Source organism: Epinephelus lanceolatus, chromosome 8 (assembly GCF_041903045.1).
Source record: "Epinephelus lanceolatus isolate andai-2023 chromosome 8, ASM4190304v1, whole genome shotgun sequence".
NCBI lineage: Eukaryota > Metazoa > Chordata > Actinopteri > Perciformes > Serranidae > Epinephelus > Epinephelus lanceolatus.
The window spans coordinates 17,904,814-17,931,247 of NC_135741.1; the positions used below are offsets into that span (position 1 = coordinate 17,904,814).

The following is a 26,434-nucleotide window of genomic DNA, read 5'->3' on the forward strand; positions in this document are numbered from 1 at the left end:
CACTGTTTCATTCTGTTTAATTTTCCATGGCAGACTAATTTAACATGCCACCATAAATATTATGTATTTGTTAGACACAACTGAGCTGCTGGATGTTTATTTGATTTTATGCTAATGGTGAAATGCTAACTGATCAAACAACACGCAAAAACCACAGAGAGTATCAAGAGATTTGATCCAGAGTAAAAGGCAAACAGGATAATAGTGACGTGCAGCATTTCCCACTGTACATCTGTTTATCATGTAAAAGTTTACTGCCGTTCACTTCTCTTTTCATGCCTCACACAACAGACTTCATGCAGCTACTTTTATATTACTGCTCCAGAGAAAATACCTTCTACAGAACCACATAGGGTTCAGGTGGCAGCTCCGTTTTATCCATCAAATGCAATCAACACCTGTTTTTTGAGTATAGTAAGTGTGATTATTTCTACACATTATTGCTACACATGGTAAATAGGTTTTAGACACAGCACAGCCACAATGTGGCAGGAAAACTCCTACACTGTGGTAAGGAGAAATATTTCTGCCATCACATCGGCATCCAAAACAAACACTGTGGCTTCTGGTAACGATCATTCAAAATATAAATATGAATGATGCTTGCAAAATATCTCTCAACTGCACCCTTAAGAGAGAAAAAAGTCACTCAAAATGGTTTCAACACTGAGAACGGAAAAAATTAAGAGACAGAAAACAACCTAAAAACTGTCAGCTGACGCCAACAAAGCTCACTCAAATATATACATAATAAACACTCTCCTAATATACAACACATACAGTACATTTTGTTCTCTCTGAGGATTTATAAATAAGTGCACACAGAGAATACATTTTAAAAGCATAGAAAGAGTTCAAAAGTCCTCGAAGCACATTTACCTGGGTGCATTTCATGTGTGAAAATAAAATCTTTGAGAAATTAAAACCACTAAAAACACACCATAAAGGTATTATTTTAAAGCTACTTGGCAATGCACATCATCCCTAAAGCTCTCCTTGAAAGCTTTTTCTTCCAACTAAATTTTGTGCATGTGTGAGTGTTTGTGTGAAACTGAATACCTCTTAAAAAGTCTTTATTTTACTAGCCTGGAGGTTGTGTGGCTGATTTTTTACTTTTCTTTCTTCTCTTCAAGAGTAGAGGATTAGTTGAGTCTTCAATGGTTTTGATTTTAATTTGGTCATAGTCCACTCTCATCGTTTGCAGGGCATTTGTCATTTCCTCCTGATAATAACAACAACAACATCACTTTTATCAAACACAACCAAGATGAAAGCAGTGTGCACAAACATTTTTAAATTAATATTAAAAGGATTTCATTGTGCAGTGAGTCACGTATGCATGAAGTACAACATATTAGCATGAAATATTTGAAAATGTAACTTAATTATCAAACACAAACTCAGCTGAGATAAAAAAACGAATCAGAAGCAGCATCTAAAGTAGCAGCAACAAAGTGACACACATGTACACTTACTTTGACCTGCTCCCAGACATCTTGCTCCTCGTGCAGCACGCGGCTGGTGTGAAGGGGCGTCTGTGGGACCTTCACCGACTGCTGCATTGGTGAGAGAATATGGATGAGTGTTCACCAAATCTCACAAACATATCCTTTAAAAGCAGCAGTTGCTCAGACAGATTCAAGCCTACAGGGAACTGCTCACATTAATCCAGGGATGGTTTATGAACTCGGTGATGCTCATTCTCTGGGTGGGCTCGGTTTTCAGTAAGTGGCAGATTAGCTGTTTGGCTGCAACAAGAAATCATTGTCATCATTCAGTGTTCATGTGTGCCCCCCCCCCCCCCCCCCCTCCACTAATGACACATATCTTTGACAGTCATACAGTATCTGCAATTATGAGGGACAGTTTATCAAAATGTCATCAGGCTGAATTCCTATAATAACATAGACAGGAAAGTTAAATATAAAAATATTTATAATCAGAGTGCCTCTGCAATGTGTAATTCATAGAATCCATTGAAAACACTGTTATTGCCTTGCTGCTGGGCTTTTGTATTGAAGCCACAGAATAATACTACTAGGTCTTCTGTTTATACTGCTAACCAACTTGGGAAATGGTAGAGTAAAAGAAAGAGTATGTTGTGCTTTCTCAGAAGAAAAACTAGAGAAAAATGACTTGTATGAGCACTCATGGAAAGTAGAACAGAAAGTAAACACTGATTATGACAAATTTACAATCTGATAGAACATCCACTTCAGTTTCCATCATGCCTCCCTCTCACCTTCCTCAGACACATCGCACCACTCGGGGTTGGGGAACTCATATTGTCCGTTGCAGATCCGTCTTTTCATTCCCGGGGATATTGCCAGACCATGATGTGAGAAAAAGGGAGGATATCCACAAAGTCTGTGTGTACGAGAGAAAAAAAACTGCTTGATGACAAGAAAATTATATAATTATATGCAACAATCATTTAGAGACGCTTTAGAGTCAACCATGATCCAAGATAAAATATCACTAAAAGAAACGACACACCACACTGATTGACTTACAGAATATACATAATGACACCCAGAGACCACATGTCACAGGATCTGTCATACTTCTCTGGACCAAGAACTTCTGGAGCTGCCACAGTGTCAAGAGAAACTATTTAAATCGAAGGATTCACTTCTGTTTCACATTCAGTACCTTTGAGAATTCTACAAAAAAAGACAGATGACTGGAAAAAAACACAAACTCATTAAAGTACAGTATGTCAGATTTTCCAACCACACACAGGATGTGACCTCTCATAACCCACATCAGTCTAGCTACTTTCCACAGGAATCAAACCCCAAAATCCCCTCAGGGATCCCCTCATCAAAGATGATGGTTACATTTTAAAAAGCACATGGCAAAAATGTGATGATTTAGAATCTGGTTATTAACATGGCTGACTAAAATGCTTCAAAGACTCAAAGCTCTGATCATTGCCATGGTAATCTACATCCAAATCACTCTTCGAAGCTCCATTTATGTATATATGATATTAAGGCTTTCAAAAAGTAAATTAATCCCAGAAAAAATAATGAATTTAAAATAATTAACGCAGAATAATCACATTCCGTGGTGTCCTTTGCTGCAGGCCACAGTGGCTTTGTCACATGATGGAGGCAGATGAGACTACGCTGCTTGGCCCTGTGAATGGAACATTTATATTTAAAAACGCTCAGATGGAACTGTTGATAGGAGCACAATCCAGTTTTCGTACCATCAAAGTACTTCAAGCCTAAAAAACACAAGGCATGTAGCAGTGAACCCCGAGGTCTGAGCTAGCCTCTGATGCTAGGGCTAGCAGCCAGCCTTGTCAAGCCTAACTCGACCAGACGCTGAGACGCAAACTGAGTATGTCTACCTGTGACCAACTGACTAACTCCCCCGCAAAATGGATTGCAATGGACTGCAGACCAGTTTTGGTGGTAGAGGACAGGGGGACAACTATGTCCAAAATCCAGCAGCAAAAGTTCATGTATGCGATTAATTTAGATTCATTCATCACAGAGAATGTAATTAATTAGATCAGTGGTTCCCAACTGGTCCAACCATGGGGTCCAAATTTCTCCTTAGTGATTAGTTCAAGGTCCACACAGTTGAATACATTCAGGGTCATACTTGCGCTTGGTCAAGCAGTCGTGCTGTCTGTTTGTCACTCACTCTACAGCTGAAAACTGCACTTCAAAATAAAAGCTCTGTGCCAGAAATCCACTGTACTCCAAAACAAAGTGTGTTCTTTTTTAAACAAACTTAACATGTTTATGAGTCACTTGCGGTCCATTCAGAATGGACCCGCGGCCCAGACCCACCAGCTGAGAACAACTGAATTAGATTTGATAGAAAGATAGATAGATAGTCCATGAATCACTAACAAGAAGTCAAAAAAGTCCAAAAAGTCAAACATCTGGAAGAGTTTCTAAAATGGCAAATATGCCACACCAATCTACAGCGAGCTCACCTGAACACTTTAAGTAACAGCTTGGCCACCTAGCAAAATTTTTTTTTTTTTCAAGTATAATGGCTTATAATGTGACCTGCATGCTAACAAAATTAATTGTCACATTATTTTCGGTGAATCAACTGAACACTGATGTTTCAAAACAGTCCCACTTATGTTCTCGTCTCTCACTAAACTCCCTGCCACCATGGAAGCTTTCAATAATTCCAGATATTTCTCACAGAAGCTTTGATGCCCAAAAAGTGGTATTCAGGACAGCCCTTGTTATTAATAAATAATGAACTACCAGTGTGAAGAAAATGTCAGAACTCTGTACATTGCATTTACACAGTATGTCGTGTGGTCTGTAAGGCTTTCCACTGAACCAAAGCTGTGATTATCTTGCTGCTCGCAGTGGTTCCTGTTGATATACGGCTATCACTGACATCAGGAGGTCTCATCTCACACACACTCATATAATTCAATGAGACATTCACCTAAACAAAAATAACATGTTCACAGCTGTAACCGTCACTTTGTCTGCATGGACAAACAGTCTAGTGTATCATCAACCCGATACAATTACTTTCACATCACATGTTGTGGGGTCTTACCTACATAGTAAGGGGTAAAACATGGTGTTGCTAAAGAGTTTAAGGTGGTGATTTCTTTGGCAAACCCAAAGTCTGTCAGCTTGAGGAGGGCATCTGACCTTTTGGAGGTGTACAGCAGGTTCTCTGGCTGAAAGAGACATCAACAGCAATTAAGCATCTGGAGAACAGGAGTGACATAACTGGTCATCAACCACAAGAAAAGCAAATAAATATGAAAACAGAAATAAAATAAATAGCAAATGTGAGCCTAAACAAAAGCTCTGTCTATTTTAAAATGACGCCTCTCCCTGTCTTTGGACAGTAAGAAACACTCCCAAATTAAGTTAAAAACATTCAGGTCTGTCTTTAATCTGCGTAGAAAGTGAGGCTACTGCAGAGGAATTTCCAACTTTGATACAATACCATGTAAAATACAGATATTTCATACCAAGGAAAAAATACATAAATTGGGTCACCATCCTAATATAGTGCAATTTTTTTTACTGAATTTTCAGAAAATCAGCAAAAGAAAATTCATTTATGTGCTTTTCTATCCACTATTGTTATGCAAATATTGGGAGTTGGTTCATCAAGATAAGCAGTGAGTGGTGCTAATTCTCCAGGCAGGTGCCACTGCAGAGGAGGGCACAACAAAATGACGTAATTAAAGGTCCAGTGTGTAAAATGTAGGGCGATATGTTGGCAGTAATTAAATATAAAGTATGTTTTATTGAGTGCATAATCCCCTGAAAATAAGAATTGTTGTGTTTCCATTACTTTAGAATGAGCCATTTATATCTTCATAGGGAGCGTGTTCTCTTCTACGGAGTTTGCCATGTTGTTTCTAGCCCCAAATGGATAAATCAAACACTGGCTCTAGATACGGCCATTCATATCTGCATGTTGGTGAGTTGCAATCTGCAACCACAGCCACTAGATACCACTAAATCCTACAGACTAGACCTTTAAAAAAAGCACCAGTCAAACCCCAAACGAAGGAAAACAATAGATATGTAACAGAGAGCACACTGGACCTTGAAAATAGTGAGTTTTAAACTAATATTACAGCTCTGTGCTCCTGGAAGAGTTCTGGTAACAGCCCTGTGTGCATACATAGCGTGTCAAAAGCCACCCAGAGACGATGAAGAGAGCTTACAGTACATCGTGACCGTACAATGTCAGTTATACGCTGAATCTGCTTTCATGGTATTTAGTCACATTTACCTTTTCCTCCTTTGTGGGTTAACTGGTAGCAAGAGCACGCATACCTCGTAACTTTGAGGTCCCATTTAATCTGTACAGAGACAGATTATTTTAATGCTTTCCTTGTCTCCCCGTGGTTCCTGTCTCTCTTAATTATAAACTCAAGGTAAGCATGTCATATAAGAGCTCTTTAATATTTCATTTGGTAACTCAGCCCAACTGGCATTACGCACACTGGACTTGGACCATCAGCGTAATCAGTGTACACAACAATGCAACATTATGTGTATACATTTGTTCAGTTTTTTACTCAAATGAATTAAACATACATTCTCCATTTACACATCAATACACTGTCCCATTTCCTTAAGAACTATGCATCTTTTTGGTTTTGTAAAACAGCACTTTATTTGGGCTGTCACGCTACAGTGGACGAGGAAAAATAAAAAGTGGTGCTTAGTAACCAAAGCAAGACACAAAAAAACGGCTTCCAGTGTTGGACGTGTTCATGGAAACAACTGTGTGTTTGCCATTAGGGGCCATCCAATCTGTCTAATTCAGCTGCCATTCACCTTTTTCTTAGATTTCCATGTGTGCAGAAGTTTTCTACTTGGCCCTAAATATGAGCTCTTTGACATGCACAGGATATTAAATTGTCAGTAGCTTAAGAGCACAATAATAATTTTACTAACCGATGATGAATGATCTCATGTTACTTTCAATGAAAACAGTCCACTGTTGTAATTTCTCCTTCGAAATATATAAAACGAGGCATTACCTTGATGTCTCTGTGAGCAATGTTGATGGAATGCAAGAAATATATGGCCTCGCCGATACTTCTCATGATGTCAGAGGCCTCTGGGTGAAAGAGAAGTGAGGAGAGAAGATATGTAAATGAAAGATGAACAGATACAGAATAAATCATACATTCATGAGCATATGTTGAGATTGTTAAAGTTACAATCCTTCAGACTTTCATGAAACCAAAGCTCAGAGTTTTTGATTGCACACTGCAGTTGATGTTTTTACAGGAATTTCCCTTCCATGTATTTCCACTCTGAAATTCTTGGTGCGGGATTCAAATTGCCATCACATGCATGAAGAATTCACAGGAAACAAAACCTGCATTTAATCCAGCATCACTGTTTTTAATATTTAGGGTTGAAGCTACAATAATTCTATTATCATTTACTCTTGACATATCAATTAAATACCATGAATAGCAATAAGTGAACAAGTGAAGAACAAGTGCAAATCCTCATATTTGAGCAGCTGCAACAGGAGATTTTTAGGCATTTTTTTCTTTGAAATAACTGAAACAATTTATCGTTTATTAAATAAGGTGCTGATTAATTTCCTGAGATCAATTAATCAATTTACCATTTTAGGTAACAGTGTATAATAACCATAACTGATAAATGGTAAATCAAAATTGATTAAACTTTGGTAAATACTTATTATTCTGTTATCAAACAGTGAATTGAGAATTTTTTTATTAATTATTAGTAATGCTATAATTTATGCTATTTTAATAGTGTATTGCTGCACACATGCACAGATATATAATTTGTTGATGGTTAATAATTGGTTTGCAAACCACTTATAAACATTATTTGGATAGCTAAAAGTGGCAACTGCTGATTATAATGCCTAATTAAATGGTCAATAAATACAAGGAGTGCATCTATTAACATTAATTAGGTGGCCATTACAATGTTGCAATGTTTATAGATGCACTACACAGTATTCATTCATTCATTCATTCATTCATTCATACATTCATACATTCATTCATTATCCTGTTAGGGGTCGCAGGGGGCTGGAGCCTATCCCAGCTGACACTGGGCAGGAGGGGGGGTACACCCTGGACAGGTCACCAGACTATCACAGGGCTGACACATAGAGACAGACAACCATTCACACTCACATTCACACCTACGGACAATTTAGAGTCACCAGTTAACCCAAGCTGCATGTTTTTGAGGAGGAAGCTAGAGTACCTGAAGAACACCCACGCTGACACAGGAAGAACATGCAGACTCCGCACAGAAGGGCTCCCCCACTCGGGGTTCAAACCAGGAACCCTCTTGCTATGAGGCAACAATGCTGACCACTGTACCACCCTCCCACCCATTTAACCAGGTATTATAATCACCACCTGCAACTTTTTAACAGCCATCCAAATAATATTTGTAGACAGTTTACAAACCAATCACTAGGGAATCACCAAAGGATCCACGATACAATATTATTGTGATTTTAAATATGTTGTGATATGCTGAGTAGTGCGGTAAAATATATTGCGATTTATTACCTTTTTTCAACTGTTAATTATGTCCCCAAAGGAAAATTCATCTGTTTTAACTAATAAAATAAAGTTTTCAGTCTGTTCATCTCACTTCAGCCATTTTTTTTGCAGCGGTAAAATGTATCTAGCGGACTGAAAAAGCAATTGATTGTTATTCTAGTAGGCTACCTAAAGTTTAATTTGTATTTGATCGATTAAAAAATCGATACTTGACACTGTGTGATGATGCCCTATTGCCACACTAAGAAATCACAATACTATGCTGTATCAATTACTTTTCCCCACCCCTACTAATCACTAACCATGAACAAACAAGCCCTGTCGCCTCATAGCAAGAGAGTTCTGGGTTTGAATCCGCCAGCCAGCTGGGGATCTTTTTCGTGGAGTGTGCTTGTTCTCTCCGTGTCAGCAAAGGTTCTTTGTGGGTTCACCAGCTTCCTCCCACAGTCTAAAGACATGCAGGTTAATTGGTGACTCTAAATTGTCCATAGGTGTGAATGTGAGCGTGAATGGTTGTCTGTCTCTATGTACTGTATGTGTCAACCCTGTGATAGTCTGGTGAACTGTCCAGGATGTAGCCTGCCTCTCTCCCAATGTCAGCTGGGATAGTCTCAAACCTCACTGACTAACAGCTTCACTATTTATTTTTCACTCTCCTACAACAATGTGAATTTACCAAACATTCCTTAGTGCCACTGCTTCAAATTAAAAGCGTTCAACTGGCGAAACACAGATGACTTTATATGTGAAGCAGTCACATAGAACAACTGCGACTATAAAACAAGACAATGGTCACTGTGGGCATTTTTTTGTCAGCAGATCAATTTCTACCATATTGCAAGGAGATAATGGAACAAGACGGTGCAGCCACAGTGAGCTACACAGGCTGCAGACTTCTAACTCCTCAGCAAAGTAACCAACTCTTTGCTTTGTTGGTGTGTGGAAAACTACTCACACTGATTACTGATCGGCTTCTTTATCAAAACAGCATATGTTTGTCTGGATGCACTGTAAACAGATACACCAGTTGGAAAATATAGCTCCTCTCTGTGTGTTTACTGCCCCCAGAAATCTGTGGCCTGCACTATTGAACCACACTTGCTGTTATCAATCTTAAACAGAGGTGCACCAAATCAACCAGCAGCCCGTTCCATGAAGCGTGCCAAGAAAAGTGGGGTCCAATGCCTGACTTGAATTAACTTAACAAATCAGTCTGGGGCAAAGTGGTTCCATAAATGCCAAGTCCATGCAATCAGAGTAATTTGACACAGGTTCAAGTAGTGAAGATCATTATATTAAGCAGCCCAAGATGTCAACAGTGGATCATATTGATACATCATGACAAATAGCAGCAGTAACGAAAGCAGTGATGTTCATGTGTCACAGCTGCCATGAACAAAAGGCTGGCAAAAAATTGCTGATCGACTGAATGTGTAAGAAGCAACTAAGATAAATGTAATAAAGTATTCTAATATGACCTAATTAAATCTTGGGCACAATACATTCAAGAGAAAGAAAGGAAGCGTGCATCTACAGCTAGCTCACCTAGCACTACTGAGCTATCTAATGTTACAGCGCAGCAAAGGAGGATGCCATTAAACCTGATTTCTGGTTGGGTGCACAACAGCAAAAAAGCATCACGGGACAATTTCCTTTAATGTTGTGCACCTTGAAAATTTTGTTATGTTGCGGATGACATATTTTGTCATGCAATGTAGTGGGCAGTGTTAAATTGCCACCATGGAGAAAGTAGTTTTAAAACCACCGATGTCGGCCTGCATTATGTGTCTCTATGCTGTCTTTCAGCAGCAGCTCCTAGAAAGCATAGAGGACAGAGACAGGCCCATTATACATCTGTGGGCCGACCAAACTGCCTTCACCAGTCCCGACAGCTGACAGCAGACATTTACGGAGCCTAACTATCTTTCATGCCAGCGCCACAGGAAGAAATCAACAGTGTTTTTTATTTATTGCTTCATTGCGTTTATTTCCCAGCCCACTGTAGCGAATGACAGTCATCTGCTGCTCACAGACATGGAGCTGATCAATCAATGCAAATAGGGTTAACATATCAAAAACACATATATAGCAGGATACTGGTGTGATTGTAAACAGCTGTTTGTGCAGATTATGCTTCAATAAATGCAACAGAAATAGACTTGTAGCATAAAAAATGCAGAGGGTCTCAAAGACGACTGAAACTTTTCATCGAAGCATAAACTGAAAATGTTCTGTGCTACATGCTTCCTTCTGTGTGGTGATACAGTTGGCAGGTGTAGTTCAGTCAAAAGGAAACTGTTCCTAAACGGCTCACAACAAGGTCTGTGGATTATCTGGAGTACCTGTGTCATGATTTCTGGAGAGAGAGATTTTTTAAATGTGTTTTTCTCTCTTCTTTTCAGGCACTTTTCCAGCCGAATGACATCTAGTTCCATTATATTGACGAATGGGCAGACATCTCCACAATCAGAATCTCCAACACTCAATAACTCACACCAACACAATCTAGGTTGTTACGTAGCGCTACAGGTCAGAGGAAAAATATGTATTTTTGGGGAACTGTCCACTCAGTAATAAAAACAATACAATGACAAGAGCATTCCAAATAACACATTTTCTGTTCCTACAAAATGCAGAAGACATTAAAGTGTTTACAAGTACTGTCCCCTGAAACAAATGGAGGCAGTGGTTGTAGACATTCAACACAAAAAGCTTAAGATGTGAAAGGTGGAACTGGAAATCCAACAACTGGTGCCATATTCAAGAAAATGACACGTAACCTTTTTTTTTGTGAATCCATTTAATCATATGCCTTATCCTCCAACAGGCAACTTCCACTTGAAATATGAATAAAATTAAATAATGTGTGTCTTGTTTTCATTAAATGAAATTGAGATAAAAGTGAAAAGAAAAAAATGAAAGCTACATAAAACAGATTAAGTAAAGCCTTAACATAAGAATTGGAATGTAAAAAATAATTATTCACACATATGTTTCTTATAACTCCGTCTATTTTATTGTCATTTGAGATAGCCTCATAGCCCCAGTCCTCCTCCACAACAATCCTTCAACTGGTCTGTCACTCCTCAGGCAAGCGATGGTAAGAAGAACAACACATGTAACGGTCATGTCACATGCCCTTTGTGGAGTCACTCCCTTGTGAGTGCGTGAACAAGGTTGCAGTTGCACTGTCCGGGGTGTCTGTTGGGGAGTCATAAGATAACACAGACAGGGAGGCATGTTCCTTATCTTCAAGCAAGACCCCTGAGAATTCACCTGGATAGAGATTATAATAATTTATCTGACTTTTCTTTTGTAATGAATGGTGACAGTATTTTTAAAGCTGTATTAATTTACATTGCCATGTGTTTAGTGAGCAGCCTACCTTGTGACAGTTGCAGGGAGAAAGAAGAGGCCCAAGGGATTCTGGAGTCATGAACTGAGCAAGGCAAATATGCCCCCATGTTAGTGTTGATACGTTTTACATCAGAGACCATCTGAAAGAATGGAAGGTGTAGGTCATTGTACTGGAATACTCAGCATAATAACAAACAATCAATTTATTTATTTGTCCCATGAAATCAAATAAATCTAATTCCAGCGATTTAATCCTGTCTGTTTCTTCAATTTGTGCATTAAAAAGACTGTAATAATGAGTATAAGATTGAGCGGTTATAGACAGGGTTTTCATTTAGGAGCCTTGCGGCATGAGGGTGGAAGCTCTTCCTGAGCCTCTCAGCACTGATAAGGTGTATCCCATACCTTCTTCTCAACCTTAGCAGGGAGAAAAGGCTGTAATCAGGGTGACTGGGATCTTTAATGATCCTCCTGGCCTTATCTTTGTAGCACCTGGTGTAAAGATCAAGTAAAGTGGTAAAGCCACATCTATAGTGTATTCAGCCAAATCATAATGTACCACTTTTTGCAGGGCCTTGTGGTCCTGTTTGGTACAATTTCTGTACCAAGCAGTGATGTTTCCTGTTAAGACAATCTCAATGGTGCAGGAGTAGAAATTCCTCAGTATATGAGGGGACACCTAGAATTATCTCAAGCATCCTTGCACACTGAGTCCCATGCGTTTTATTGTTCTATTCGGTACGAAAATCGCAATACGTGACAAAATTAAAAGACACATTCCTTCCTTTGCCTCTCTCCATAGGAGTTACCGATCTGGCACCCTCCCCATCTTTCATTTGGCACCACAGCTGCATGAAGGGGCAGAGCTGTCCTTCTTATCTGTCTCCACATTCTGTGTGCGGTCCACATCCCCCTCTTCGTCATCATCCACTTGAATATTACTATCTGACCTACTGAAAGTAGCTGTCTGAGTTATGAAATGATTCTGTGCAGCCCCTTCCTCTGTCTTGTCACGGCTGAGTCCCACCGCCAAGTTTTATTCACTGATTCTTGGTCAAACGTCTCTAAAGGCTTCTGACGGATGCGAAAAACTAAAACGCAGTAAATCGAACCTGTTCCAAACAGGCGGAAGTTTGGGACTCAGTCTGCAAACATGACTGACACAACGTGATGTTTTATGTGTTTTTAGACAAGCAACAATTTCGGACGAAAAAAACGGACTCAGTGTGCAAAAGCCTTTAGTATGTACTGCCCAGGTCAGGCCCTCTGCCATGTGGAAACCAAGGTACTTGAAGCTGTCCACTCTCTCCACCAAGGACCCACTGATATTATGGGAGACATAGTTCTTTCCCAACTTCTTCCCAAAGTCCACTATCATCTTCTTAATCTTGCTAATGGTCAAGATAATATTGTTGTCCTGACACCAGTGGGGCAGGTCATCTACTTATTTCAGGTTGGCCTTGTTATGGTTACCAGTGATCAGGCCCACATGTCTAAAAAGAGGGATGTACGTAACTACATTTCAGATGGTGGAGAAAACTCTGTTAAATTAGGCCTTTTCTGTGGAAGCATTTTTAGATCACTGTAATTTGTACTCCAATCTATTCTACAGTAGTAGCCTACAAGACCATTATCTAAACAAAAGGGACCATACCTGCACACTGATACTGTGCAATGATTTCCTGTTGTTGAAGTCTGCCTCTCGCAGACCAGATGAATGCTTTTTAAGTATGTGGGTTCAGTCCAGAGCGCTGATAAGGTTTGGGAAATCTACAAAAGTGAAGTAAAAGAGGTTAGCCTCCAAATTGTCACCTCTAACATTAACATTAAAAACATTTCATACAATTAATGCTTGAACTTACCTTCACTTCCATAAAAGGTCTCTTTAATGGTGTGAATTCCTCTGTAGCCAGGGGAGGTGATGAACACACTGAGCAGTCTTTTTAAAAACAGGTATACTACACATCCAGAGCGGATAACTGATGCTTTCCCAATATGCTCTGCATCTCCAACTGTGTACAGAACTGTGCTACTGGCAAAAAAGCAAAGTGCAATGTACACAGTCTGCGGGACTGTGAATGCTTTACTGCGACGTGCTATTCACACAGTATGGCCTGAATAATTTACAACTATATGCACTCCCTTCTCTCAAGAACCTGCATCACTCACATAGGTAGTCGTCAGGGTAGGCCAATGGGTCTGACCTTTCCCTGAATGTACGTCTTTTTGAAATGCCCTGCGTACTATGACAATTCCCTCACTCATCCCCTTATCAATGAAAGGACATGCCATGATTTACAAAGAATGGCACGCAGGTTGAGGTCCTTATTTATAGACCTTTATTAAATTAATTAAAAACCATACACAAACTAAACACATCTAAGTTTACTTTTTAGGCCTAAATGTTAACCAATAAATGAATCAATACATTTACAGGAATACAGGAATGTAACTTTAACTTGCTTGAGAAATAATAATCCCTTTACCTCTTTCTGTGAATGCATGATTCCCTCTGTCTTGGATATGGCTGAATAATTCACCCCCATCCATGCTGAAAGGAAAAACAGAAGAATGGACAGAAGTACAGTATAATAAGTGTCTGTCAAGTTTCATAATTTTTCTCCTCAATGGAAAACAAATAATCATTTCTTGTGCTTTGCCCGAGACAGTTACAAGTCTGGCAGCAGAAGCACGAGGCCTGCCAAGAGCTCCATGTTACTAACTTGCAAATGAGTGAAAAAAGCAGGGGGCAATTTTGCAATTTTGAGTACTGCAGGGAGTACAAGAAATATTTCAAACATTATTTTTTAAAAATATCAGTCATGAATAATTCCTAAAATAATCATACTAAAATAATTAAATGTGACAAATGTATGGAAGTTTGATGAACACATTTTCTATTGAATATTCTTATTTTCAATGCATTTATTAACTCCCTTAAAGTGTCAGCTGTCATAACACGTTCACTTGCCTGATCAGGGGGTACTTGACTGGGAAAACATTTCAAAGGGGTTGTTAGAGTTGTCAGAGATGATGTTTTTGCTAGTTTGTGTGTTTGTGACATCGGGATTTATCTGAAGAGATGGGGAGCCCATAATCTTGGATAATTGATTGACATTGCTGCATTTCTTTTTGCCTGTGTAAGAGTCCGTGATGCCGTACCAAACTGTTACAGATGAGGTAAGTAGGCTCTCAGTCATGGCTGTGAAGGAGGATTTGTTTGACTTTGAATTTTTAGAGCTGTCTTAGGAAAATCAGTCTTTTTTGGGAAATGTGGTCTGTATTAATGCTCCATTTCAGTGTTGCCGATGTGCGAGCCAAGGAATTTAAAAGAGTCAGAGATGGTTATAGGTTCTCCTAAGAAGTGCATGGGAGTTTTGTTGAAGGGGCTGTGCCTAAAGTCTATGATAAGTTAATCTTAATCTTATTTATTTGCTATTTTAACATTTAAAATTCAATGCATTATAGATTATAGTTCTTGTGTTGTAGATGTGTTGAGTTGGAGGTTGTTATCGAGGCTCTAAATGGCTGCTTGGGTGACCTGCGCACAGCGTTAGTCTTTGTTGTTTTTTGTTATAAGTCCAATAATGGTTGTGTAAGCTGCATATTTAAAGAGGCAGTTCCCTCAAAATTGTTTTAGTGTGAGTTACCGCGTGATGAAGATGTCGGCTGTAGAAATGTCTGCCTGTCTGAAAACCTCAACTGCAATGACTCTTTCCAAAAATCATGAATCAGTTACTCAAGATAATCCCCAGACCTTGTTGTGAGCAGTTCTGGGGTCACTCTGTGCTATAACTCACACCAAAAACATTCTAGACTGTTAAATAGCACTACAGGTAAGATGAAAGATACAGTACAGGCCAAAAGTTTGGACACACCTTCTCATTCAATGCGTTTTCTTTATTTTCATGACTATTTACATTGTAGATTCTCACTGAAGGCATCAAAACTATGAATGAACACATGTGGAGTTATGTACTTAACAAAAAAAGGTGAAATAACTGAAAACATGTTTTATATTCTAGTTTCTTCAAAATAGCCACCCTTTGCTCTGATTACTGCTTTGCACACTCTTGGCATTCTCTCCATGAGCTTCAAGAGGTAGTCACCTGAAATGGTTTTCCAACAGTCTTGAAGGAGTTCCCAGAGGTGTTTAGCACTTGTTGGCCCCTTTGCCTTCACTCTGTGGTCCAGCTCACCCCAAACCATCTCGATTGGGTTCAGGTCCGGTGACTGTGGAGGCCAGGTCATCTGCCGCAGCACTCCATCACTCTCCTTCTTGGTCAAATAGCCCTTACACAGCCTGGAGGTGTGTTTGGGGTCATTGTCCTGTTGAAAAATAAATGATCGTCCAACTAAACGCAAACCGGATGGGATGGCATGTCGCTGCAGGATGCTGTGGTAGCCATGCTGGTTCAGTGTGCCTTCAATTTTGAATAAATCCCCAACGGTGTCACCAGCAAAACACCCCCACACCATCACACCTCCTCCTCCATGCTTCACAGTGGGAACCAGGCATGTGGAATCCATCCGTTCACCTTTTCTGCGTCTCACAAAGACACGGCGGTTGGAACCAAAGATCTCAAATTTGGACTCATCAGACCAAAGCACAGATTTCCACTGGTCTAATGTCCATTCCTTGTGTTTCTTGGCCCAAACAAATCTCTTCTGCTTGTTGCCTCTCCTTAGCAGTGGTTTCCTAGCAGCTATTTGACCATGAAGGCCTGATTGGCGCAGTCTCCTCTTAACAGTTGTTCTAGAGATGGGTCTGCTGCTAGAACTCTGTGTGGCATTCATCTGGTCTCTGATCTGAGCTGCTGTTAACTTGCCATTTCTGAGGCTGGTGACTCGGATGAACTTATCCTCAGAAGCAGAGGTGACTCTTGGTCTTCCTTTCCTGGGTCGGTCCTCATGTGTGCCAGTTTCGTTGTAGCGCTTGATGGTTTTTGCGACTCCACTTGGGGACACAATTAAAGTTTTTGCAATTTTCCGGACTGACTGACCTTCATTTCTTAAAGTAATGATGGCCAGTCGTTTTTCTTTAGTTAGCTGATTGGTTCTTGCCATAATATGAATTTTAACAGTTGTCCAATAGGGCTGTCGGCTGTGTATTAACCTGACTTCTGCACAACACAACTGATGGTCCCAACCCCATTGATAAAGCAAGAAATTCCACTAATTAACCCTGATAAGGCACACCTGTGAAGTGGAAACCATTTCAGGTGACTACCTCTTGAAGCTCATGGAGAGAATGCCAAGAGTGTGCAAAGCAGTAATCAGAGCAAAGGGTGGCTATTTTGAAGAAACTAGAATATAAAACATGTTTTTAGTTATTTCAGGGTTTTTAGTTATTTCAGATTCAGGGTGAGGGGATGCCTGTTCATATAGTATTTCCTGTTAATTATTATCAGTACAAAATATCCTATGAATCCTGATAAACCTGCTCCGGCATGTGGCTAAAATGTCTTCAACACGATGAAACTTTTGGTGAAAAGCTTTTGATGTAAATTTAAAACAGCTGGAAACATTCAACACTTGCAACCACTAAACACTCACTCATCATTAGTCACTGTTATTGTTCAATAAAGGATTATAATGACAATGCATTAATCATATCCTATCTAGCTCTGAGAACTTTTTTTTTTTTTTTTTTAATTCTTTTGTAGCCCATGAGATGGCTGTGGATCAGGTCGACGCCGGCCTTAGACAAAGCAGCGTCTGCCTGCTTTTTATTACTTTCTGGCCTCAAGTGTTCTGGAAACTACTCACCTCAGTTGGTATGCATTACCAAAAGCAGCTCCACGAGCACACAAAGCAACTAATACAAGCCACAACTCCTAGAAGCACTTCAAAGATGAACAATTTCCAAAAGAAGGATAGTTCTGTCAGCATAGGAGACCACTTTTTTAAGATCAAACATAAACATTATTGGGTCTAATTGCGCGTGCGTGCGTGCGTGCGTGCGTGCGTGCGTGCGTGCTGAAATACACACCACTCCATCAGGATGAGGAGGCATGTCCTGCCATGGTAGAGATTCTCATAAACATCTATGATGGGTACAATATGGGGGCAAGGTGACACCCTCCAGTGTAGCTCTACCTCTCTCCTGGCCTCTGGGCAATCCTGCAGCATCTGTAACACACACGGCAATGGAGTGAAAAAATCAGATTAAGCATGATGAGATTTTTAGTTTCAAATGCAGGCATGTAAACTCGGTCTCAGTTTGACAGTATAATGTTTTGTCGGCATTCAGCACAATTAAACACCATGCTGGGTAAATGTTTTACAAGCAATTATGGAGCACAGGCTTTTTACCTACAAACATAAATTTTACAGCAGGAAAGCCTTGCCTCCGGTGGTGCCCCTGGGTGGGTGGGCATGGCCCCCTGATACAATTGCTAATCGATAACAAAATTGAGGGTGAGTAATGCGACTGACGCCAGCGCCACACTGAGGCATGTAGATAAGGGAAACACTTCCTCATGACTTCACATACTAATCCTACAGTTTATTCGGCTTGTTGCTTTTGGTATTTGGAAAGACCTGCCCTACTCTGCCTCTGACTGGCTACAATGAACTTCTTGACGTGTCTCCGAAGTGTCTTGTCCACAGACTGTATATCTTAAGTGGATTTTCAGTGGACACTGGAGAAATAAACCACAACAAGGTCCTGGAAAAGAGCTGAGAGACTAAGAACAGTATTAAGAAAGAAGAGAGGGGAGAGACAGTGACATACTGATGTCAATGAGATAACTCTGATTTGACAAAAAATAAATAAAAGTAGCTTTGCAAGTAGCAAGCTACTTTTCCATTTTCTCGTAGCTTAGCTTGCAACATTTCTCTGGGGATAGCTTCAATGTTGCAAAACTTCATTTTAATGTAGAGTAACTGGAAGCTTAGTTCACCACATTTTCCAAGCAGCTTGCCCAACACTGTGCCGAGTATGTATAGACACATAGCACATTAAAACAGGATTGTTGTGGTACTCAAAATGTTAACAGTACGGGAATTAGTCTATGCACGTCAGATGATTAGTATCATTAACTGTAAAATAAGAAATCAAAATATATTAGTATGTGATTCCCTAACTCTCATACTGACATAGCTTTCAACAAGCCAATATACTTCAATAGCATAAGTGAATTCCTGAAATCCATTCATCAAATTTTGGTTTTGGTATGCCATCCCATGTTATTCAGTAGCCCCATCTGACCACCGCAAAAAAGAAATCTCTGGGGCCGCCACTGCTTACTTCCGTTGCAAATAGAGCTGCTTTGTATATTAATTGACTGACAGAAAATTATTGGCAACTATTTTGATAAAGACTGCTAAACATTTGCTGCCTCCAGCTTCTAAAATGTGGGATTTAATCTTTCTTTGGCATACATGACAGTAAACTACAAAATAAGGCATTCAAAGGTGTCACCATGGCCTGTAGGAAATGATAACAGACATTTTTCACCATATTCTGACATTTTATAGAAAAAACGATTAATCCAAGAAATAATCTGCAGACTAATCACTAATGACAATAATCATTACTTGCAGCTCTGATTGCACATCAGCTCCGTGCCAGTCATTACCACCACAGAAGGCAGTGTAGTCTATTAGAGAGTGCACATTTGGTTCTGGCAATTCATTGTAAGAAGAGTATTTATGCTATGTAGGGGGCTGAACAAATCTCTTCCATTTGTAAGATACACATTTCATCTTTACATTTCATAACCTACTTTTCATTCAAGCTCATGCTCATTGATTTATTTGGAAAGATTTCCAACTGCTGTAATTACCCATATGTAATGAAAGATGGGATTCAACTTTTATGATTTGGGATGCAGAACAATCTGAAAATTATTCATACTGCTGCAACATGTATTTACTCATATCGCAAAAAAAAAAAAAAAAATAACTGCCTGCTGAGTTTTTGATAGCACTCATCACCACATAAATCTGCTGCAACCTCAGGGATGTCAGTTTTACAGTCTTCTATATCAGACTCCTTCAGAGAACCTCAAATTATGATTTACTATGGTGCACTTTTTGAACCGGATAAGGCTGTCTCACACACTGTATGTCATAATAAAATGTTAACCCGTTTTCTGAGATGCACTGCCTTTACAAAACCTCAGCAATGTCAGAGCCATGGCTGTGTGAAAGATGGTGGTTAACTGATGTTCAAATACATTACAGAGTCATCTGTAACTGGATGTAAATGTACATATGTATGCTGTCCACACTGTCACACTACTTGTGTGTCCACATTCAGTTATACTCAGTCAGTGATGGAAGAAGTACTCAGATCCTTTACTTAAGTAAAAGTACTTATACCACACTGTGAAAATACTCCACTAAAAGTAAACATCCAACAAAAAAACATACTAAAGTAAAAGGATGTAGGTATTATAACAAAATGTATGCATCAAAAGTCAGAGAACTCATTGTGCAGTAAAATGCTCCCTGTCAACGTTTACTTTATATATATGCTTTAAATATGCTGCTTCCCTATGTCGCTTTTTACTGCTGAAGATGTTGTAAAGGTTATACTATTTTTTACTACTTTATATACTGTTGGGTAGTTTAATCTAAAGCACTGCATCATATTCTTTTAAATCATATGTTTGTAGCATCGCTGCCCTGTGAGAACCGTCTATCTCTAAAAAGTCAAGTTTTTATGAGTTCAGAAAAACAGCCGTGTTTTCAGCTTTGTGATGATGCATTTTCCAGTTGATCCAAGAGGGGTTTAAATGGGGCTTTTTTTGCTTAAGAAGTGGGAGAATTTTCTAAACACATAAAAGAACACTTGATCCTACAGTTTAGGAGAAAAGAACCTAACTAATTTGTTTTTATTTTCACTGAACAGGGAGGGTATGAAGAGTTGTAATCTCAAAGAAAAGTAACTAAAGCTGTCAGTTTTATTTACACAAATATGGTGGAGTAAAAAGTACAGTATTTGTTTCAGAGATTAAGTAGAGCAGAAGTGTAGTGTACAAAATGGAAATGCTCGAATAAAGTACCTCCAATTTGTACTTGAGTAAATTACTTGAGTAAATGTAGCTCATTACATTCCACCACAGTATTAAGCCTGTAAACTTGGCAAAATATCTCTAAAAGACACTGCACTGAACCCACCGACTGGGTGGGTCTCAAGCAAGAAATCATGTCTGACAAATGCAAATTAGGAGTCTACACAAACAAAAATGTGGGAAGGGACATTTGCTTTTCATCAAAAAAAAATAGCAACTGAAGTTTACACAAATATGCAGCACTGCAAATAATAAGAATCTCATACTTGTGTGGAACAAACACAGGTCGGTTTAAGTCATTTTCTACCTTCTCCATTTTGTTTACCCATCTCAAAACTCCCTCACTGCCTAATGTAAGCTGAGCGTGTGCTATCTGCATGACACCTCGTCCTGCTGTTCCCCAACCAGACGACATAATCTCTTAGTCATCTCTGGCCTCTCGCATGAGGCTACTTTTAGACACAGGCATGTTCCCCCTCTCTCTTTCTGGCTGACAGCATGTGGATAGGAAAAGTCAACACCCCTCCTTCAAAACACCTCAACAGGCCTGAGGCCGTATATAATTCACAAACCGTGGAACAGAAATTAGAACCCGACGAAGCTGTCAGTTGTGCACGAACCCCTAAAATTATAGGTTCCCATGAGGAAAAAAATAACTCACATCTAATGCCAACAGAGACCCAACCTCTTCAACTCCGGCAGTGCTCTGTTCTAACGCTAAATGTTGCCTGTCACTGCAAATGCAACAAACACAACAGGTACGCTCTAGCTGGATATGCATCACTCATGCTTTAGCTGTGACTAACTGATCCAGTTGAATTCAGTGGTTACACATCCTTACATCTCCCTACTGGCTGAATTTAATATTAAAAGGGTGACACATACGGTCTTGTGGACAGGAAAGAGGAAACTGTGTATGAGAAGCAGATTTTCTAAAAAAAAAAAAAAAAAAAAAATCAAAGATAACAGAGAAGCATCTGTTAACTTTCAGCTTGCTCAGCCTGATACACACTGAGCTGAGCCTTGACTGCACTTTCTTTGACTGAATTCTGAGAATGTGGTGAAGGACAGACAAACTCGTTGCAAAACAGTCATCTTTAACCAGGCTTTGATCCTGTTTACAGCACACATCACATTAAAAAACAAGCTTCAGAGGCTTCTACGCAAGTATTTATTTATTCAAGGAAATGTAGATAACAAGTAACTGAAGCAAAACAGGACCTGGGGGAACAGCACTGTGAACTAATGGAAATGTTGTTTTACTGAGGAAAGGTGTATTAAATTAATCAAATGCGCAACGCTGTTTTACTACTCCAAATCTGTATAAAATATTCCAAACTGCTGGATTTTCCCCTTTTTAATGCTGATGACTTAAAAGCAGCCTCATCTCTGCATTAAGGTGCTGCCTGTATGCAATATTTACACCCAGAAGGAAAGACATCAATGCACACATCATCAACATTTTTTAAACCACATTCCACAGACCAGTAATAATTTCTGGTCATCATGGATTGTGCAATGGCCAATGCACTTGCCAGGTGCTGACCACCTCTGACACACTTTGAGAGTTACGTACATAGACAAACATCCATCTGCAATGAAGCCAAACATGATTTACTCCATATCCAAACCAGTATCACATATGTATCACCATAACTGGACAATGCTACAGTTTAAAAGTTCATGCTCTGCTGTCTTTACTAGCAAATATCAAATTATAGTGGCGCAGGTTTTAAACTCCACATCATTGCACTGGGCCAATGACTTCACATTTGTATTTAAGGGGCACAATAAAAATGTGTGAGTATTTTGTTGTAAAATCTCGAGCACAGAAAGCATCCACTCTCCTCTCAATATCAATTTGACAAGTTTATCTCGTATCTAAATTGTTATATAATTCAGTGAAAGATTAAGATAACAGTGTGATTACCTTCAGTGCATACTTTTCTCCACTCTCTTTGTGGAATACCTCCAACACTCTGCCATTTATCCCCATCCCGAGCACCTGACTTGTGACACTGTAATCGTCTGTTATGACATTCCTCTTGATTTGCAGAGATTTGTTAAAAGGTTTCACAAGACACTGTGGGAAAGGAGCGGAATTCAGGTTTGGCTGCTGTTGGATCGGGAAAGCCGGCTGACTCGACATGTTAACTACCGGGGGCACATGAGTGATAGCAACCGTCCGACAGGTGCGTTTCTCCTCTTCTCACTGCTTAACTTTCTTAGCTAGCTGCTAACACCAAAAGTTAGCTCATGTTGTCCTTGTGTGATATTAGCCCACCGCTAGCCGGGGGCAGCTAGACAGCACTCACTCTGTCTGGTGACTGTCCGGGAAGTCAACCTTCGACTGAGTCTTGACTGACTACCACAGTTTAATAAGGTGGCCCGGGCCGGAGTTCAAAGCGTGTGGTACAACTTAGTAAATAAAATTACACTTATCAGTCGACAAGTTACCAAACTTCCGGACTGAAACGGTGGAAGTTAAAGCAGCATCCCTCTGTAACGGTCCGACAGGCGCGTGCCTGGGGAACGGAGGGCAGTGGGCAACCTAAGTGCCACCTCCACCTAACTGCCCACACTCCTGAATTATGATTGGCTGCTGGTTATCTTAGGGGCGGGACTGTCATGGCAGCATGTTTTTCTGAAAAATAAGATTGCAAGCAGCTGATAGACAGCCCTCACCTGTTTTAATCGTTGCCGTGGAAACATTCAACTATTGCTGCTGTCATATTCACATGTCATATAAGTTGATGAATACTGCCTGCTCATCTGTCCCTGCAGATAACAAGATATAAATCCCATGTATAGCCTTTTTTGTGATTAAACAAAAATGTATTATTATATATAATAATACATGTCTATATATATATATATATATGTATAGTATATATATATACAACAGGCTACATGTGTTCAAAAACAGAAATGTTTGTAAATAAGGACGGGACTACAACTCAATAAATTGGGCATTACTCACATTAGAAGACCTCCTTTTGTTGCTTTTCAGCCAATTTGTTTTAGCCTTTTCCACGGCCTGTTTGAACATTTTAATAGACCTAACTATCAATAACTATTTTACACATTTGTGTTTTTTTTCAGCAGTTCAAAAACCCACTACCTCACATCCTCTGCCTCACTTCTGATTGTGTTGTGTATATAGTTTGATCTTTTTACTCCTGCAATTTGATATTCTTAATTTTATTTTATTCCTGTATATTTCATGTACATTTTACATTTTAGTACTACTCATTTTTGTATATATTTTTTATTTGTATATTCTAATGTCCACATACTGTTTAACATAAGAATTTCCCAGTTTCTTCTCTTCTCTTATCTTATCTTATCTTATCTTATCTTATCCGCATTGCAATAAATTGTGAGTTATTGAATTAGTGATGTCTGCTGAAGTCTGCACCTTTTTACAGGCTGCAAAAGGCAAGACGCACCACTCTGCCTTTATTAAAAAATTTGAGCCACTGGTTAAAAAAAAAAATCATCAATCACAATCACAATCAACATCCTACAACCACAATATACTATAAACATGAAAGGCACAATAAAATATACATACGACAACACATATACCACAATACATCTAGTACAATAGACATACCACTATACACATGCCACCATACACTTACACAAATACCCCTTAAAAGTTTGAGTGCATGTAGCTAAGAGTGGGCACAGCTCTGGTTTGTTTGTAGCCAGCCAACCATCGGCTCGGTGTGTCAGGGGCATTTCATTTAAATGAGTGAAACAGCGCCCCTCCTGGACAGGTTAGTGCACTGCTACCGAAGTGCACCAAAGGAAGAGCAGGTAAGCTGCCATCCTTTAATTAAAAGATATTTAATATCAGTCCGTCAGATGCAGTCACCCTCATGTCATTGTGAAACAAAGTGGAGAAATGGAAAAGAAACTTATTGGTACTGTGAAGCCAGTCACACAACAAACAGGGGGACCTATGATATGGATGCTCCATCTGAAAGACTGGGAAATGGATGAACGTTAAGAAACGTGAGTCTTTGCGTGCTGCTTTCTTCCCTGGTGGTTAAATGTCTCTTAATGACAGCTTCACGATTTTTCACATTTTCAAGTCAAACAAAAACATTTTTTTCTCATAATACATTGATGTGTTTCTTTCGGTCTGCGGAACTAACGCTCCCGCAACGTTCCCGCGGTACAGTTTCACGTCGGACATAAATATACCACGGACCGCCATACCCAGCGAGGAATAATAGCATATAACTGTACAGCCAAAATAAGAAACGTAGTGGGTTATCTCGCTGCTGCAGAGCCGTTGTTTGACAGTGTGTGTGCTGATTTATTAAAGACAGTGACATTATCTCGGTAGAGGACATGCTGAATTCACCACAAAAGCTGTTTATTTCCTGAAAAGATGTTTGCGAAACCGTTTCGTGTCAAATCCAACACCGCAATCAAAGGATCAGACAGGTGAGTCACTGCTGCTGTCAGCTCAGCCCAGAGCTGTGCTTGTCGCCATTTACTCCTAGCTGCAGTTTGCTATTTAATCATGTACACTTGTGGTTTATTGAAAACCACTAAAGCAGATCAACTTTGTCAGAGGGCTGCCCAGATATTAGACCTCACCTGACGTTGCTGGAACAAGGCTAAACTAGTTTGTGTATGCAACTATACAGTACGTTCAGACCCTAGCAGTACAGCAGCTGTTAGTTAGTTGTAGATAGCTATTATATTTATAATAAAACCACATGAACAGAGCTTAATAATTCACCTCAATATCAACTGACAATGTATCAGTATTTAGCCAGGATATTATTTGTATTATGTTTATATTATCTTTGTATTATCTGTGAATTTTACAACTCTGCAAAGCCAACATCAGTCAGATTTCCCCCAGATTTATATCTAATACACTGTGACAACGTTTGCTTCACAGATGACTAGTGAAATTCTAAACACTGTCAACTTTTATTGACTTGTAATAGATGAACATCAGACTCACAAACACAGTGGGAAGAGCTGACAGCTGGAGTCATGAAGTATGAAGTGGGATAGTCAGCTCACTGCTGGTGCAAACTATCTAACACACACTAACACACAAATGACAATAACTGGCATTTACCATCATGTTCTGAAAAGACACACCGTCAGAGACAATAACCAAAAAATTACATTTGTGTAACCTAACCCTAACCCATTTGAAAATGCCAATGTCAGTGTGAATTCTTTGTTTTTTGTGTAATGTTATGTATAGCAGTCTCTGGTGATTGTATTGCTCAGCCCTGTCAATTAGGATCACCCTGATGCTGTGTAATGCCTGCAAACTTAAGTACACTAACAGAATATTTACCAGCAATTCACCAGTCTTAGACAAACTCATTAAAAATGCTGTAATGTCAGAGGAAAATATGTCACTAATAAGCAGGCCCTGTATTGGAAAACCTAGTCTGAGGAAAGTATGGTTTGTGGCATTATTAGGATGAGTGAAAACACCAGAAGGCTGTGTGCAGTTAAAGAGGAAACAGTGCGAATAGATTATTTTGATGAAAAGTATTCAAAATATTGCATCTGTAAAATGTCTAGCAGTAGTCTTTACTAGTATGACATTACCCTGTGACTAAGACTTTTGTTTCTACCTTTAGGCGGAAGCTCAAAGCTGACCTATCTGCGGCCTTTCCTTCACTCTCTGCTGACGAGCTGTCTGAGCTGGTCCCCAACAAAGAGGAACTGAATGTAGTGAAGATTTACGCACATAAGGGAGATGCCGTGACACTCTATGTTCTTCACAAAAATCCACTGTTCTTTGAACTGGAGAAACGACTTTATCCTACAGGTAATGAGCTGGTAAAGCTACACCGTGATGATTGTGTGGATGAAATACTGTAAGCTCCTTTTAGTAAATGATTTTAAACGTGCATTGTCTTAATATGGTTTTCAGTGTATGTGCTTTGGCGTTACCCTGCTCTCCTGCCAACATTTAGGACATGGCCTCCTGTGCTTCAGAAGATGATCGGAGGGGCAGGTACAC

At 39.5% G+C, this 26,434-nt stretch overlaps 2 protein-coding genes across 4 annotated transcripts in view; one reads left to right on the top strand and one right to left on the bottom strand.

Moving 5' to 3' along the window:
* Positions 1 to 22,944, bottom strand: LOC117257781 (MAP kinase-activated protein kinase 2-like). 2 transcript variants are annotated; one of them, XM_033628102.2, is made up of 10 exons: positions 22,349 to 22,944; positions 17,388 to 17,527; positions 13,882 to 13,946; positions 6,509 to 6,588; positions 4,549 to 4,675; positions 2,514 to 2,589; positions 2,243 to 2,367; positions 1,663 to 1,748; positions 1,476 to 1,553; positions 1 to 1,222 (listed from the first exon to the last, which is right to left on the bottom strand). In XM_033628102.2, exons 1-10 carry the CDS (start codon positions 22,565 to 22,567, stop codon positions 1,082 to 1,084), a joined length of 1,137 nt encoding a protein of 378 aa, XP_033483993.1. In that variant the 5' UTR covers positions 22,568 to 22,944; the 3' UTR covers positions 1 to 1,081. The 2 variants fall into 2 exon arrangements, with proteins under 2 accessions (XP_033483993.1, XP_033483992.1); XM_033628101.2 differs by having other exon boundaries at positions 1,476 to 1,556.
* Positions 22,471 to 26,434, top strand: part of eif2d (eukaryotic translation initiation factor 2D) — a 13,995-nt gene continuing 10,031 nt past the window's right edge. Inside the window, exons 1-3 of one of the 2 annotated variants that reach the window (XM_033628154.2) lie at positions 22,471 to 22,610; positions 26,049 to 26,239; positions 26,345 to 26,428. In XM_033628154.2, the coding sequence (XP_033484045.2) occupies positions 26,413 to 26,428 (16 nt within the window). In that variant the 5' untranslated portion in view covers positions 22,471 to 22,610; positions 26,049 to 26,239; positions 26,345 to 26,412. Of the gene's footprint in view, positions 22,611 to 24,609; positions 24,877 to 26,048; positions 26,240 to 26,344; positions 26,429 to 26,434 lie in introns of those variants that run through there. The other variant, XM_078169948.1, reaches the window with a different exon arrangement.

What these genes read in the sequence shown, in the direction of transcription:
- LOC117257781 (XM_033628101.2), bottom strand. Translation starts at nt 22,567, where the DNA reads ATGTCGAGTCAGCCGGCTTTCCCGATCCAACAGCAGCCAAACCTGAAT. An exon ending in TTGCTCACAGAGACATCAAG is followed by an intron (nt 4,676 to 6,508) that starts GTAATGCCTCGT and finishes TGTCTCTTTCAG; the next exon opens with CCAGAGAACCTGCTGTACAC. An exon ending in GTGCGATGTGTCTGAGGAAG is followed by an intron (nt 1,749 to 2,242) that starts GTGAGAGGGAGG and finishes TTCTTGTTGCAG; the next exon opens with CCAAACAGCTAATCTGCCAC.